General features: G+C 40.2%; 1 protein-coding gene across 5 annotated transcripts in view; it reads left to right on the top strand.

Moving 5' to 3' along the window:
• Positions 1-420: 420 nt before the first annotated feature.
• The window catches only part of RAB6A (RAB6A, member RAS oncogene family), a 92035-nt gene continuing 79834 nt past the window's right edge, over positions 421-12621 (top strand). Inside the window, exons 1-3 of one of the 5 annotated variants that reach the window (XM_055549053.1) lie at positions 421-657; positions 813-1108; positions 7478-8473. In XM_055549053.1, coding sequence (XP_055405028.1) covers positions 535-657; positions 813-1108; positions 7478-7619 — 561 coding nt within the window. In that variant the 5' untranslated portion in view covers positions 421-534 and the 3' untranslated portion in view covers positions 7620-8473. Of the gene's footprint in view, positions 1109-7477; positions 8474-12621 lie in introns of those variants that run through there. The other 4 variants (XM_055549054.1, XM_055549050.1, XM_055549052.1 and 1 more) reach the window with 4 other exon arrangements.

Raw genomic sequence — 12621 nt, 5'->3', positions numbered from 1 at the left:
CGGAGAATGTACCAAGAAGGGTATCATGCGAGGAATTATAAGAGAAAATGGAGAAAGTGGGTGAAAGGCGGATGTGAGGAATGAGAAGCAAGGTTGAGGGCTCAGGAAAGTGGAACCATCTGCACACCTAAGGCCTTCCGACTTCACCTAAACTTGTCTGGGTCAATTCCATCTCCTTTCCGGCCCCGACTCCACCCCAATTCCCTCCCCTCCCCTAAGGCTGCGACTGGCCACACTTCGCATGGCCGCCACGCTCAGCCGCTTTCCACCACGCGAAGGTAGCGCGCTCGCTCTGGGGCCGCCACCTCACTCCTATCTCTGCCTGCCCTTGACCTCTTTCGATTGGTTCATCCAGTAACTGACGTAAGTGCTCCCTATTCCACCTCCAACAGTTCCTCCAGCCTCCGCCCCAGCACCTCCCTGCATCTCCCCAAGCCAGTGGAAACCTAACCACCCCTGATCTCCGCTGAGCGGGCGGAGCCGGGAAAGCAGGCTGAACCAGGAAGGCGCAGTCTGTGGCGCGCACGCGCACGCATGCACGCCGGGGCTGGCGGGGCGGCAGGCTCGCGCCCGGGCTCGCCCCGCGCCGCGCCACAGGCTCGCGCACTCAGCAGGTTGGGCTGCGGCGGCGGCAGCTGTGGAGCTGAAGCGCTGCGTGTGAGAGGTCCCAAACGCTTCTGCGGCTCCCACTCCGCCACCCACACCTCAGTTTCGGTGCCGGGTGCTGAAAGGGGAAAGGCTCTAGCCTTGGGATCCCCCCACCCCTAGCACGCCCCTGGCTGCTTCCGACACCGCCTTCATTCCCTTTCTAGCTGCGGGCCTCGCTAGGTGCTAGGCGACTCCGAGGGGAGGCGACGGCGACGGCTGCCTGTCTGTGTAGAGGAGCCCTGCTCTCCAGCCTTGCTCCGCCGCCGGGCCCTGCAGGGGCCGAGAGAGCTCGGCGCCGGCCCTTCCTCTACACTCTTCGTCAACCGGTTGGAGCAGCGTCGGTCCGGGAGGTCTCTGGGCTGAGGCGGCGGCAGCTTCTCCGGCTCCATCATGTCCGCGGGCGGAGACTTCGGGAATCCGCTGAGGAAATTCAAGCTGGTGTTCCTGGGGGAGCAGAGCGGTGAGTGCGCGGCTCCCCCACTCCTGGCGGCTGGCCGTGGCTTCCCCGCACCGCCCCCCAATGCGGCCCTTCAGTCCGTGAAGGCTCCCTGCGGGCCTCGCGTTCGCGCTCGGTTCTACCCCCCGCAGCCCCTGCCCGTATTCGGTTCGTCGACCCCTCTTCGCCACCCGTTCCTCTTCCCATGATCCGTCGCTCGGATTTTGACCCTTCAGTCCCCGACTCCACTGGCTCCGTTCCCCGCAGCCCGGCCCTCTCCGGTCGATCTGCCCTCCCCACTCCTCACCCCGCCCAGCCCCAGCCTCCTGTCCATCCCTTTCTTCCTCCGTTCTCCGTTGTCTCGCCTACCCCAGCTCCCTCCCTTGAGCCCCACCCTTGTTCCTTGCTCTTATCCCAGTTGGTCTGCACTGTGAGGCCCACCCGGGAAGCCCCATGGTGGGTAACCGGCCCTCTCAGCCTTGCGCTAGGAGGGTGGGATCTGGGCGTTGTTTTCCCCAGGGATTTAGCCGCGAGAAGTGCGGGTCTTACCGAAGGTGGGAAGTAGGGGGGGGGGGTCCTAGGAAATTATTGGATTGTTTTCACCTGGGTGGGGAATTGGCCGGGGTTTTGGAGGATATATATCTGAATTGGAGGGGACTTGAGGATGGAGTGGTTGGTGAGTGAAGGAGTGGCGGCGGCAGTGGCGATTTTTGCCCCTCGGGTTAGGCTGTGGCCCGTTGGAAAACCTCGTTTTCTTCTCTTGACTTTCATCCCTGACGATCCTTTCGGCAGTGTTCATGCCTTTCCAATCTCTGCCAGATGCTATGTCATGATCGTTTTACTTGGAATTTTTCACATCTCACCTCTCCTTTTTTTGCTTCAAGGCGAAGGAAGCAGTATCTGATTCTCCTCACGGTGGTGCAGACAGGAATTACTGGGGAGGTGTTAATTATTCCATTTTCGTTAGTATTTTCCAAATATATATCAGTATTTAGGATTCCTTTGAGAGACGGGTTTAGAATAACGAACATCTTTGTTATGTAGGATTTCATTTGGGCTTTGGGAGTAGAGAAGGAGTCGATTCATCCACTTGTTATCTAAATTAGATTTGAATATGTAATATCATTTTGACTAAATGATTCTTGTATAGTTAATATTATTTAGTATCTGGTGAGTGAAATTGTTATGTCATTTACCTGGTGAAACTTGTGCTGTCATTGTACTTTGTATTAGATATAAGGTTCTAATTTTGTGATGACCACCTCTAAAATTACTTCTTAAGGTAATTCCAATTTTATGCTATATTATGCAAACTTCAAACTCTGTAGTTTAGCGATTATCATGCTCTGTTGTTTTTCTCACATTTTTCTTGTCTTTAAAATCGAGTCATTGAGAGATTAATTAGTTTCTCCCGAGTCATCAGACAATTGAGTTACCTGCTAGATATTTTAGGTTAGGCTATAGAAAACATTTATTTCTTTTGATGGGAAAGAAGATAACTGATAGACAGCAAATAAATTCGTAACTCTTATTACTACTTTGAACTATTTATACTAATTGGAATGGCATTAAAGTAGGTTAATAATAGTTGCAAAATTGCTTCCAGTTGGACTTGAGGAGTCGTTTTTCTCCTTTCATAAATAATCTTTTCTCCCTGACCTCTTACCAAGTCTCCTCTTTGCATATTTTTCCTGAAGTAAATATAAACTTGTTCCTTTAAGTAACTTAGTGAAACCTCTGAGATTGATCCCTGTCTATGTATTTTATGACAGTTTCAAGACAGTACCATACATAAAATACAACTATTGGTCATTATTGATAAATAGGACACACATACACCCACAAAGTGCTTATGGTGCACTCTAGGGATTTTATTGCCTGCCTTACATTGTGATGCACAGCTATTTAGTTTGCATGAAAAATACATTAATCTCTGTCTTAAGAAGATTTTAGTGTGAATAGAGACCATAATTTAAGAATCTGCGAGTTTCCTTTGAATTTCTTGAATATTTATATTCTGATTCACATTGCAGAGTTTTATGGCTTCTCATTTAATTTCTTAAGTCTTAACTACGCTTCCTTCCACCGTCTTAAATTTTTTGTAACTAGACTTGATTTTTTAGAACAGTTTTATATTTACAGAAAAATTAAGATCGTGCAGAGATCCCATCTAACCCCACCCGGTTTCGTCTATTATTAACATCTTATATCTCTATGGTGCATTTGTTACTGTTAATGAACCAATTTTGATGCATTATTAACTAAAATATATAGTTTATTCAGGTCTTCTTAATTTTTATCTCTTTGTCTTTAAACATTCAATTCAGGATGCCACATTACATTTGGTTGTCCTGTCTCCTTAGGCTCATCTTAGATTTTTTTCTTTTAGCATTGTGTTTACATGCTTTTTAACTCTGTAGAACTGTGAGATTAATTATCTTTTGAGGCCACTGTATTGCTCAGTAATACCATCCATTGGCTTTGGAAAGGTTGATCTCTGTTTTCACAAGCATTGTCTGTAGTTTTCTTATGCATTAGCAGAAGTCTAGAGTCCATGTCATCTTGATTTAACTCATGAATTTTTTACTTTTAGGTTTTAGAATTCCACAATTCATCTTTCAAAGACTAATCTGTAGCAAAGCCTTGTCTCCTTTATAGCATTTACCATATTTCTAATTCTTACTTGTGTTTATTTTCATCTATTTCCCACAACAAAATGCAAGTCCCATGAAGATTAAAAATTATTTTTTTTGTTCATTGTATCCCCAGTGCCTAGAAGAGTGCCAGGCTTATAGCAGGTACTCAGAATGAATGATGATTGAATCTAATAGTAACCAAAGCCAGAGTCATCTTTATTATGGTGGTCTACATTTTTTCCTTATGCAATTAATAGTAACAGTAACTCTCTTGGGAGGGGGAGGCTGCACTGCATGGTTTCTGGACCCAACCCGGGGTTGAACCCAGGCCAGCCAGTGAAAGTGCAGAGTCCTAACCACTGGACTGCCAGTGAATTCCCAACAATAACATTTTGTACTTACATTATTTGATTGTATATAGGGATAGTCCATATGCTCAGGGGGCATGGATTCCAATAATTTACATACAGCCTTAATCATGGCGCATAAAAAAAGTGACTATAATTTTATACCTTTTTTTTTTTAGTTGAACAAAATTAGTTTTGTAATGTTAAAGTTATTTTAAATTATTTTTTTTTATTATAGTGCCTGCTGCTGCTGCTGCTAAGTCGCTTCAGTTGTGTCCGACTCTGTGTGACCCCATAGACGGCAGCCTACCAGGCTCCCCCGTCCCTGGGATTCTCCAGGCAAGAATACTGGAGTGGGTTGCCATTTCCTTCTCCAATGCATGAAAGTGAAAAGTGAAAGTGAAGTCGCTCAGTCATGTCCGACTCTTAGCGACCCCATGGACTGCATGCAGCCCACCAGGCTCCTCCATCCATGGGATTTTCCAGGCAAGAGTACTGGAGTGGGGTGCCATTGCCTTCTCCAATTATAGTACCTAAAATGTGTCAAATGATTATTAAAGACAGATTCATTGAACAGATTTGAAGTTAGGGCCCACTGCAGTTCTCTTGCCTGGAAAATCCCATGAATGGAGAAGCCTGGTAGGCTGCAGTCCATGGGGTCGCAAAGAGTCAGACACGACTGAAACGACTTAGCAGCAGCAGCCACAGCAGACTGTTTTATTTAGCTTTTCAAAAAATTAAGGATCTGTGCTGTATAGTGAAGATGAATTGTTCAGTATTACGAAGTCTCATATTGAATTAATGACATCAGTCTTGGTAATCTTACTGTAGTAAACTTTTATGGTTTCTTTGTATTACAGTAGTATAGATGATTTAATAAAGAAATGTTGAAATACACATCTTAAATCTGTGTATTTAAACTTTATTTGAGGAACCTCTTTTGTTACTACTTTCAATCATTGTCTTGAAATGCAGAGGCACTTCTAAGAATGTCATGATAGTTTAGAGTAGAAAATAATACAAACAAATGTTATCAGTTACAAATTATGAAATGTAATCTCAAAAAGAAGCACATACCTGGCTTAGTACTGCTTATTTTTTTACTTTTTATTACCTTTTTTACATTAGTTCTTTTGAATTGTAGTATGCAGTGTTGGAAAAAAAATTCTTAATATCAGAGACAAGAAATACTGAACAGTTTTGACCGGCTAGGTCAGTGCTCTTTGTTTCTTCTCAAAATCCTGTTACGGTTTCACAAATTGTTGAGGCTTCTAAAGAGCTTTTTATATCCCTGTTTACTGCATCAAAAGTTAATTGAGAAAATTTTAAAATATTTATTTCATCTAAAAATAATAGTATTAAATCTGTTACATGTTGACATAATCATTTTAATGAAAGAGAACTATTTTCCAAACAAAAATTTAGTGAAAGAGTGGCATCGTTTTGCATATTTGCAAATCTCTGTAATGTCTGATGTATTAAACATCATCTGGTTCTAATAACTACTTCTGCATTCAGTCTCTTATAACATCACACATCATATAGGCTCTGAGAAACGCCACTATACACTCATGAGAGAACGAAAGTGATAAAAAGCCAAATAACATCTTGATTTTATGAAAATGGTTTTGACTCTCAAGAGAGTAGTGGGCCCAGCCAAAGGGACCTAGAGATCCTGGGAGTTGGTGGACCATATTTTGAGAACTACTAGGTTCTAGATAATATTAAACCAGTTGTATCTTATAGCTTCATATTGTATTTAGAACGGAAGGAATTTTTTCCATATCTTGTTTTGAAATGGTAAAGCTAATCAGTAGAGCTAGTAATTATGAGCACAGTGTCTGGGTTTCATATTTTAACTCTAATCACTGATGTTGGGCAAATTATTGACTTCTTTATAAAATAAAAATAATAGGACCTATCATACACAATTATTGTGGAGATTAAGTTAGTTAATAAAAGGTAAAGTATTTAGAAGAGTGCCTGGCACTGAAAACTGCTATGCGGTCAAATAGTTTAATATGAGCCTACTCTTAAGAAATAAACGTTTCATCATGGAAGAAATATATAATGGGATTCCCAGATGGCTCAGTGGTAAAGAATCCACTTGCCATGCAGGAGACACAGGAGATTCAGGTTTGATTCCCTAGGTCAGGAAGATCCCCTGGAGGAGGAAACGGTAACCAGCTCTAGTATTCTTGCTGGGAAAATCCCATGGATAGAGAAGTGTGGTGGGCTACAGTTCTTGGGGTCGCAAAGAGTCAGACATGACTGAGTACACACACATGCACACACAGTATAGTGTGAGGAGTGCAGTTACTTTGAAAGGTATAAGTAAAAGGTACAGAGAAGTGACAGAGGAGTATGGTGTTTCGGGAAAGGTACGTTGTAAATATGACTGTCACTGTTACTGTTTTCCCATCTATTTGCCATGAACTGATGGGACCAGCAATAACCTCAGATATGCAGATGACACCACCCTTATGGCGGAAAGTGAAGAGGAACTCAAAAGCCTCTTGATGAAAGTGAAAGTGGAGAGTGAAAAAGTTGGCTTAAAGCTCAAAATTCAGAAAACGAAGATCATGGCATCCGGTCCCATCACTTCATGGGAAATAGATGGGGAAACAGTGTCAGACTTTATTTTTCTGGGCTCCAAAATCACTGCAGATGGTGACTGCAGCCATGAAATTAAAAGATGCTTACTCCTTGGAAGGAAAGTTATGACCAACCTAGATAGCATATTCAAAAGCAGAGACATTACTTTGCCAACAAAGGTCCGTCTAGTCAAGGCTATGGTTTTTCCAGTGGTCATGTATGGATGTGAGAGTTGGACTGTGAAGAAAGCTGAGGGCTGAAGAATTGATGCTTTTGAACTGTGGTGTTGGAGAAGACTCTTGAGAGTCCCTTGGACTGCAAGGAAATCCAACCAGTCCATGGGGTTGCAAAGAGTCGGACACAACTGAGTGACTGAACTAAACTGAACTGAATAATGGTAATGGTGAAGATGGAACTCTTGAGAGTCCCTGGGACTGCAAGGAGATCCAACCAGTCCATTCTAAAGGAGATCGGTCCTGGGTGTTCTTTGGAAGGACTGATGCTGAAGCTGAAACTCCAATACTTTGGCCAGCTTTTTCACTCTCCACTTTCACTTTCATCAAGAGGCTCTTTAGTTCTTCACTTTCTGCCATAAGGGTGGTGTCATCTGCATATCTGAGGTTATTGATATTTCTCCCGGCAGTCTTGATTCCAGCTTGTGCTTCATCCAGCCCAGTGTTTCTCATGATGTACTCTGCATATAAGTTAAATAAGCAGGGTGACAATATACAACTTTGACGTACTCCTTTCCCAATTTGGCACCAGTCTGTTGTTCCATGTCCAGTTCTAATTGTTGCTTCTTGACCTGCATACAGATTCTTAGAAGTTCTCTCAGGAGAAGATGAGCACACGTCCTTCTACTCTGCCATCTTGGAGAAAATCCCAAAAAGGAACATGGGAGAAAGTTTTTTTAGACCTTGTGTATCTGAAAATGTGTTTGTACAGCCCTTACACTGAAGTTTGGTGGTGTTAGAATTTTAGGTTGGATGTGTTTTTTCTTCAGAAATTTGAAGACATTAATATATTGTCTTGTAGTGTCTAGTGTTGCCATTATAACTCTTAGTCTTTTGATCGTTCATGATAATGTGTTTGTTTTCATTTTATGTGCTGAGTAATAGGTATAAATCCTTTCAAATTGGAAACAGAAGTTTAGTTTCAGGAAAATTTCTTGACTTAACTAATGTGATATTCTGTTCTCCATTTTTACTCTGGAATTCTTATTAGACCTTGTGGATTGATCCTCTAATTGTATCTTATCTTGTCCCTTTTTCATTTGTTTCTGTTTTAGTTCTCAAAAGATTTTCTCAACTTCTATTACATTTTATTTGTGCTATCATTTTAATTTCAAAGAGCTCTTTGTTTTCTGATTGTTTCTGTCTGTAGAATCTTTGAGTCTAGCATCTTCTCTTGTCACTAAATTTTTTTTTATTGAAGTGTAATTGATTTTCAGCATTTGTTAATTTCTGCTGTATCTCGTCATTTTGAGAACATTAAAAGGATATGACTTTCTCATTACTCAGTTTTTTGTAAATTGCTTTTTACTTTTTATTCTAGTTTTTTAATTTCTTGTTTGATGTGGTCCTCAGAGAACTAGTAATTCTTAACTGTCTGCCTATTTTTAAGAGTTGAGCACAAAATTTGCTTTTAAGCTCTTATGTGGGTTTATTGGGCATCTCTGTAGGACAGTTTGCCTGATCTTTTGGGGGAAAGTCTCTGATGTTAGCTCTTTTAAGTCTTTTTGCCAGTCCCATTTCTTAAAGAAGAGTTGTCCAGTGTTCTGCTGGAGAGGATAAGTTTGGTTGCCAGCTTTCTTGGAGCTGAATGGAGATGTGTACTTTAAATTAGAAGGTGAGTTAAGTTGTTTATAATAGGGAAATAGAGAATGTGATTTAGACAGATTTTAGGCCACCTCTGGACTAAAGATATTTTGATCTATAGTTCCATTTCACAAAAAGACTGAGTTCGTTTAGTTTTAGATAAAGCATTCCTTTTGTACTTCCAAAATTCTTAAAACTTTCCTCTCTAGAATATTGTGCATTTGTTTTCAAAGTTTTTACTGTAATATTCTGTCTTTTATGTAAACACAATCTAAATGGTTACTTCATTCTAAATCTGATAGTTCTTAAGGCTGCACAAAATCCATCTTAGATCTTTTAAATTTCTGTACTTGGTGTCTAGCATAATGTCCTTCATATAGGCAACCATAAAATATTGAATCTGGCCAGTCATTAGGAAACTGAGTAAATAGGTCTTTCTTTCTTTAAGAAGATGACATAAGCACCAGCATATTGACATTAAGTAAATAGAACAAAACTGGATGGCTATTGCAGTTATTAATTTGCAAACCTCTTATGTTTGTTTATCAAGTTGTTTAATATGGAATGTTTATTTCCTTTGGTCCATGAAATTTTTATAGTTAATGTGATGTGGGGGAAAAGTTGAAGGGCAAGAAGAGTTAGGGATACTGAACTATGATCTTTGCTCTACCACCTTATATATTATGTGCTCTTAGAGTTTATTTTAATCTCTATGTAAAATGAAAAGAATCTACCCATATAATGTGGACTGCATAGATGATTCTCTGTAGGCTCCATGCAGGGATTTACTGTCAGCACCCTTTCGTATTCCTACCGATTTAATCCTCACAAAGCCTCCAGAAATTGAAAATAATTTGTTCCTCTCCACAGAAAGACTGAGTATGTTTAGTTTTAAATAGAGGATTCTTTTTGTACTTCCAAAATTCTTAAAACTTTCCTCTCCAAAATATTGTACATTTGTTTTCAATGTATTTACTGTAGTATTTAGTCTTTTATGTAAAAACAATCTAAGTGGTTATTTCAGTCTCAGTCTGATTGATATTCTTTCTCTATATGTTTGTTTATTTGACTGTGTCGGGTCTTAGTTGCATCATGCAGGATCTTTTGTTGTGGCGCGTGGACTCTCTAGTTGTGACGTGCAGGTTCCATCGTTGCAGCATGCGGGCCCTCTAGTTGCAAGGCATGGCCTCTGGAGTGCTTGGGCTTAGTTGCTCTGCAGCATGTGGGATCTTAGTTCCCCCATGAGGGATTGAACTTGCCTCCTCTGCACTGCAAGGCGGATTCTTAACCACTATTTATTCTCATTTTACCATGAGGAAATTGAGGCACAGATAGGTTCAAATAACTTTTCTCAGTAGTGTTGAGTTGGCCAAGAAGTTGCTTTCCTTCTTTTAAGTTAAAAAATAAAAGACACATTTTTTATTTTCACCAAGAACTTTATTGAACAGCCTATTTGCTGTTTTGTTCCACTACCTTCTACCATTTTTAAGGTAACTTCATAATTCCATCTTCCCAAAACTTTTTATTTTTTTGAGCAAAGAACTGTTCCAGGTGCCTTTTACAGTCTTCCAGGGAGTTGAGAGTTTTTCCAGTAAGAGAACTTTATAAAGACTGAAATAAATGGACATCTGAAGGTACAGTGTCTGGTGAATATGGCAGATGAATCAGAACTTCCCAGCCAAGCTGTAGCATGTATCATCAGAGGAACATGCAGTCTTGCATTATCCTGATGGAAGATTGTGTGTTTTCTGTTGACCAGTTCTGGATGCTTTTCCTTAAGTACTGCTTTCACTTGGTCTAATTGGGAGCAGTTCTTGGAATTAATCATTTGGTTTTCCAGGAGTTCGTAATAGAGGACTCCCTTCTAATACCACCGTGTATACAACATCATCCGGAGAAGGCACTGGCAACCCACTCCAGTACTCTTGCCTGAAAAATCCCATGGACAGAGGAACCTAGCAGGCTGCAGTCCATGGGGTCGCTAAGAGTCAGACACGACTGAGCGACTTCACTTTCACGCATTGGAGAAGGAAATGGCAACCCACTCCAGTGTTCTTGCCTGAAGAATCCCAGGGACGGGAGCTTGGTGGGCTGCCGTCTATGGGGTCGCGCAGTCAGACACGACTGAAGCGACTTAGCAGCAGCAGCAGCAGCATACAACATCATCATCTTTGAATGAAGACCAGCCTTTGGTGTGGTTGGTGGTGGTTCATTTTGCTTGTTCCACGACCTCTTCCATTCCACATGATTGCGCAGTATCTAGTTTTCATTGCCTGTCACAGTTTGTTTTAAAAACAGAACATTTTCATAGAGATTTGCATGCAGAAATACAGTGAACTTATATGGAACCCAAACATCAAAGTGATTAACAAAACCAAGCTGATTTTCAGCCCATGGTTTTCAGTGCTTGATTTAGATATTTTGAGTATATCAGCTATATTCCACATGGCATAACATTGATTGTTCTCATTTAATGTCTTTGCTTTGATTGCTATCAACTTCAATTGGTCTACCCAACTGTGGAGCATCATCTATTGAGAAATCTCCAGCATGAAGCTTTGCAGACCACTTTTGACATGTTCCATCAGTCACAGTACCTTCTTCATATACTGTGCGTCTTTTTTGCGTTTTAGTTGGTTTCTACCTTGATTGAAATAATAAAGCTTAATATGCTGAAAATGATCCTTTTTTCTTCCATCTTCAAAATGACTACACAAAAATTCATGAATTTTGATAATTTTTTTAAAAAAATGTACACTGATATGACATCTGTCACAATAGAATCTAATTTTGTTTTGAATGAAGTTAAAGATATCTGAGTGCTACTAGAGCCATCTTAATGGGGAAAAAAGAATGAACCTTTTACTTGGCTAACCCCAATATATACAAATGTATACAATTTAGTAACTGGCCACACTTGGGTTTCCGCTCAGCAGTCTGGTTCTGGAGCTCTACTAGTACTGAAACACAAATCTGTACTACCCTTCCTTGATAAATTTTGTGTAGGTGAAATTTGTGCAGAAAGTACAGGATACTTTGGTGTTCCGGAAACAATAAGAGTGAAAAAACTGTAATCATCTGTGGAAAGCTGAACTATATGAACTAAGTCTGTTACATAAATTTAAGTGTTTCTCAGGTATTTTGCTGTACTGGAATTTTGTAATTTATATGACAATTTTTAATACATGTCACTTAAACTGTTAAGTAGATAGTAAGATAAACAAATTAGTTTTAAAATTCAGTGGCTTTGATAAAATTTGCTTTGTTGATTGTTACTGGCTAATACTGAATTATCAAAATCACTTCAAAATGTTGCTTATACTCAAGGAACATTATAGGTTTATTTAATCATGGAGTTAAAATGTGATATTCAAATGAGAATTGTTTAGTCACCTCAAGAAGCAAAAGTACAACTGAAAAAAAGTCTTTGAATTTGTAATATCTTACAGAAAAGATAATGGCTTATTAATTTTCAGTTCTAAGATCTGAACAATAGGAGAAAGGCTTAAGCTAAAACATGTGAATTTAAGTCATATATATGGAAGAATTTCCTGACTGAAAAGGTTGTAGAAGCATGAAGAGTGGGTTATGAAATCACCTGAAGATACTTGCTTTTTTGAACAGAGAAATGATTTCTTGGGAGAGTTAGGCGTGCTCAGACAGAACCAGAAGTATAACTACAATGCTTAACATTCTATTTTGTGTTCTGCAGAACCATATTTGTTGATAATTAAATGTTCTTATTTGTTAGTTTTAGTTGGTCTTACCTCAATATAAGCTTCATTTTATCAGACCTTCTGGTGATGGACTGGATAAATTTATTTATATAATATAAAATAAATTACATGACATGGGTTGGGAGTGGGATAGAAAAAAAGGTATTAGAGTATAATGCTATATGAAGTTTTGTATGTATGGTTGCACAGGAGTGTTAGGTACAAATGCTAAAAATACTGTTGAACAAAAAATGAATAGCCACAGTGTTCAGTATGAGATTGGTTAGTGTTTGAAATGATCATTTAAATTGTTTTTATATGGGAGGATATAATGAATGTTGTGTAGTCACTAAGTTGTGTCCGACTCTGTTTCGACCGCATGGACTGTAGCCCTCCAGGCTCCTCTGTCCATGGGATTTCCCAGGC

The sequence above is a fragment of the Bubalus kerabau genome, chromosome 15 (assembly GCF_029407905.1).
Source record: "Bubalus kerabau isolate K-KA32 ecotype Philippines breed swamp buffalo chromosome 15, PCC_UOA_SB_1v2, whole genome shotgun sequence".
NCBI classification, from domain to species: Eukaryota; Metazoa; Chordata; class Mammalia; order Artiodactyla; family Bovidae; genus Bubalus; species Bubalus kerabau.
The sequence above is the reverse complement of the archived record's forward strand: the minus strand, read 5'-3'. Positions and strand labels throughout refer to the sequence as shown.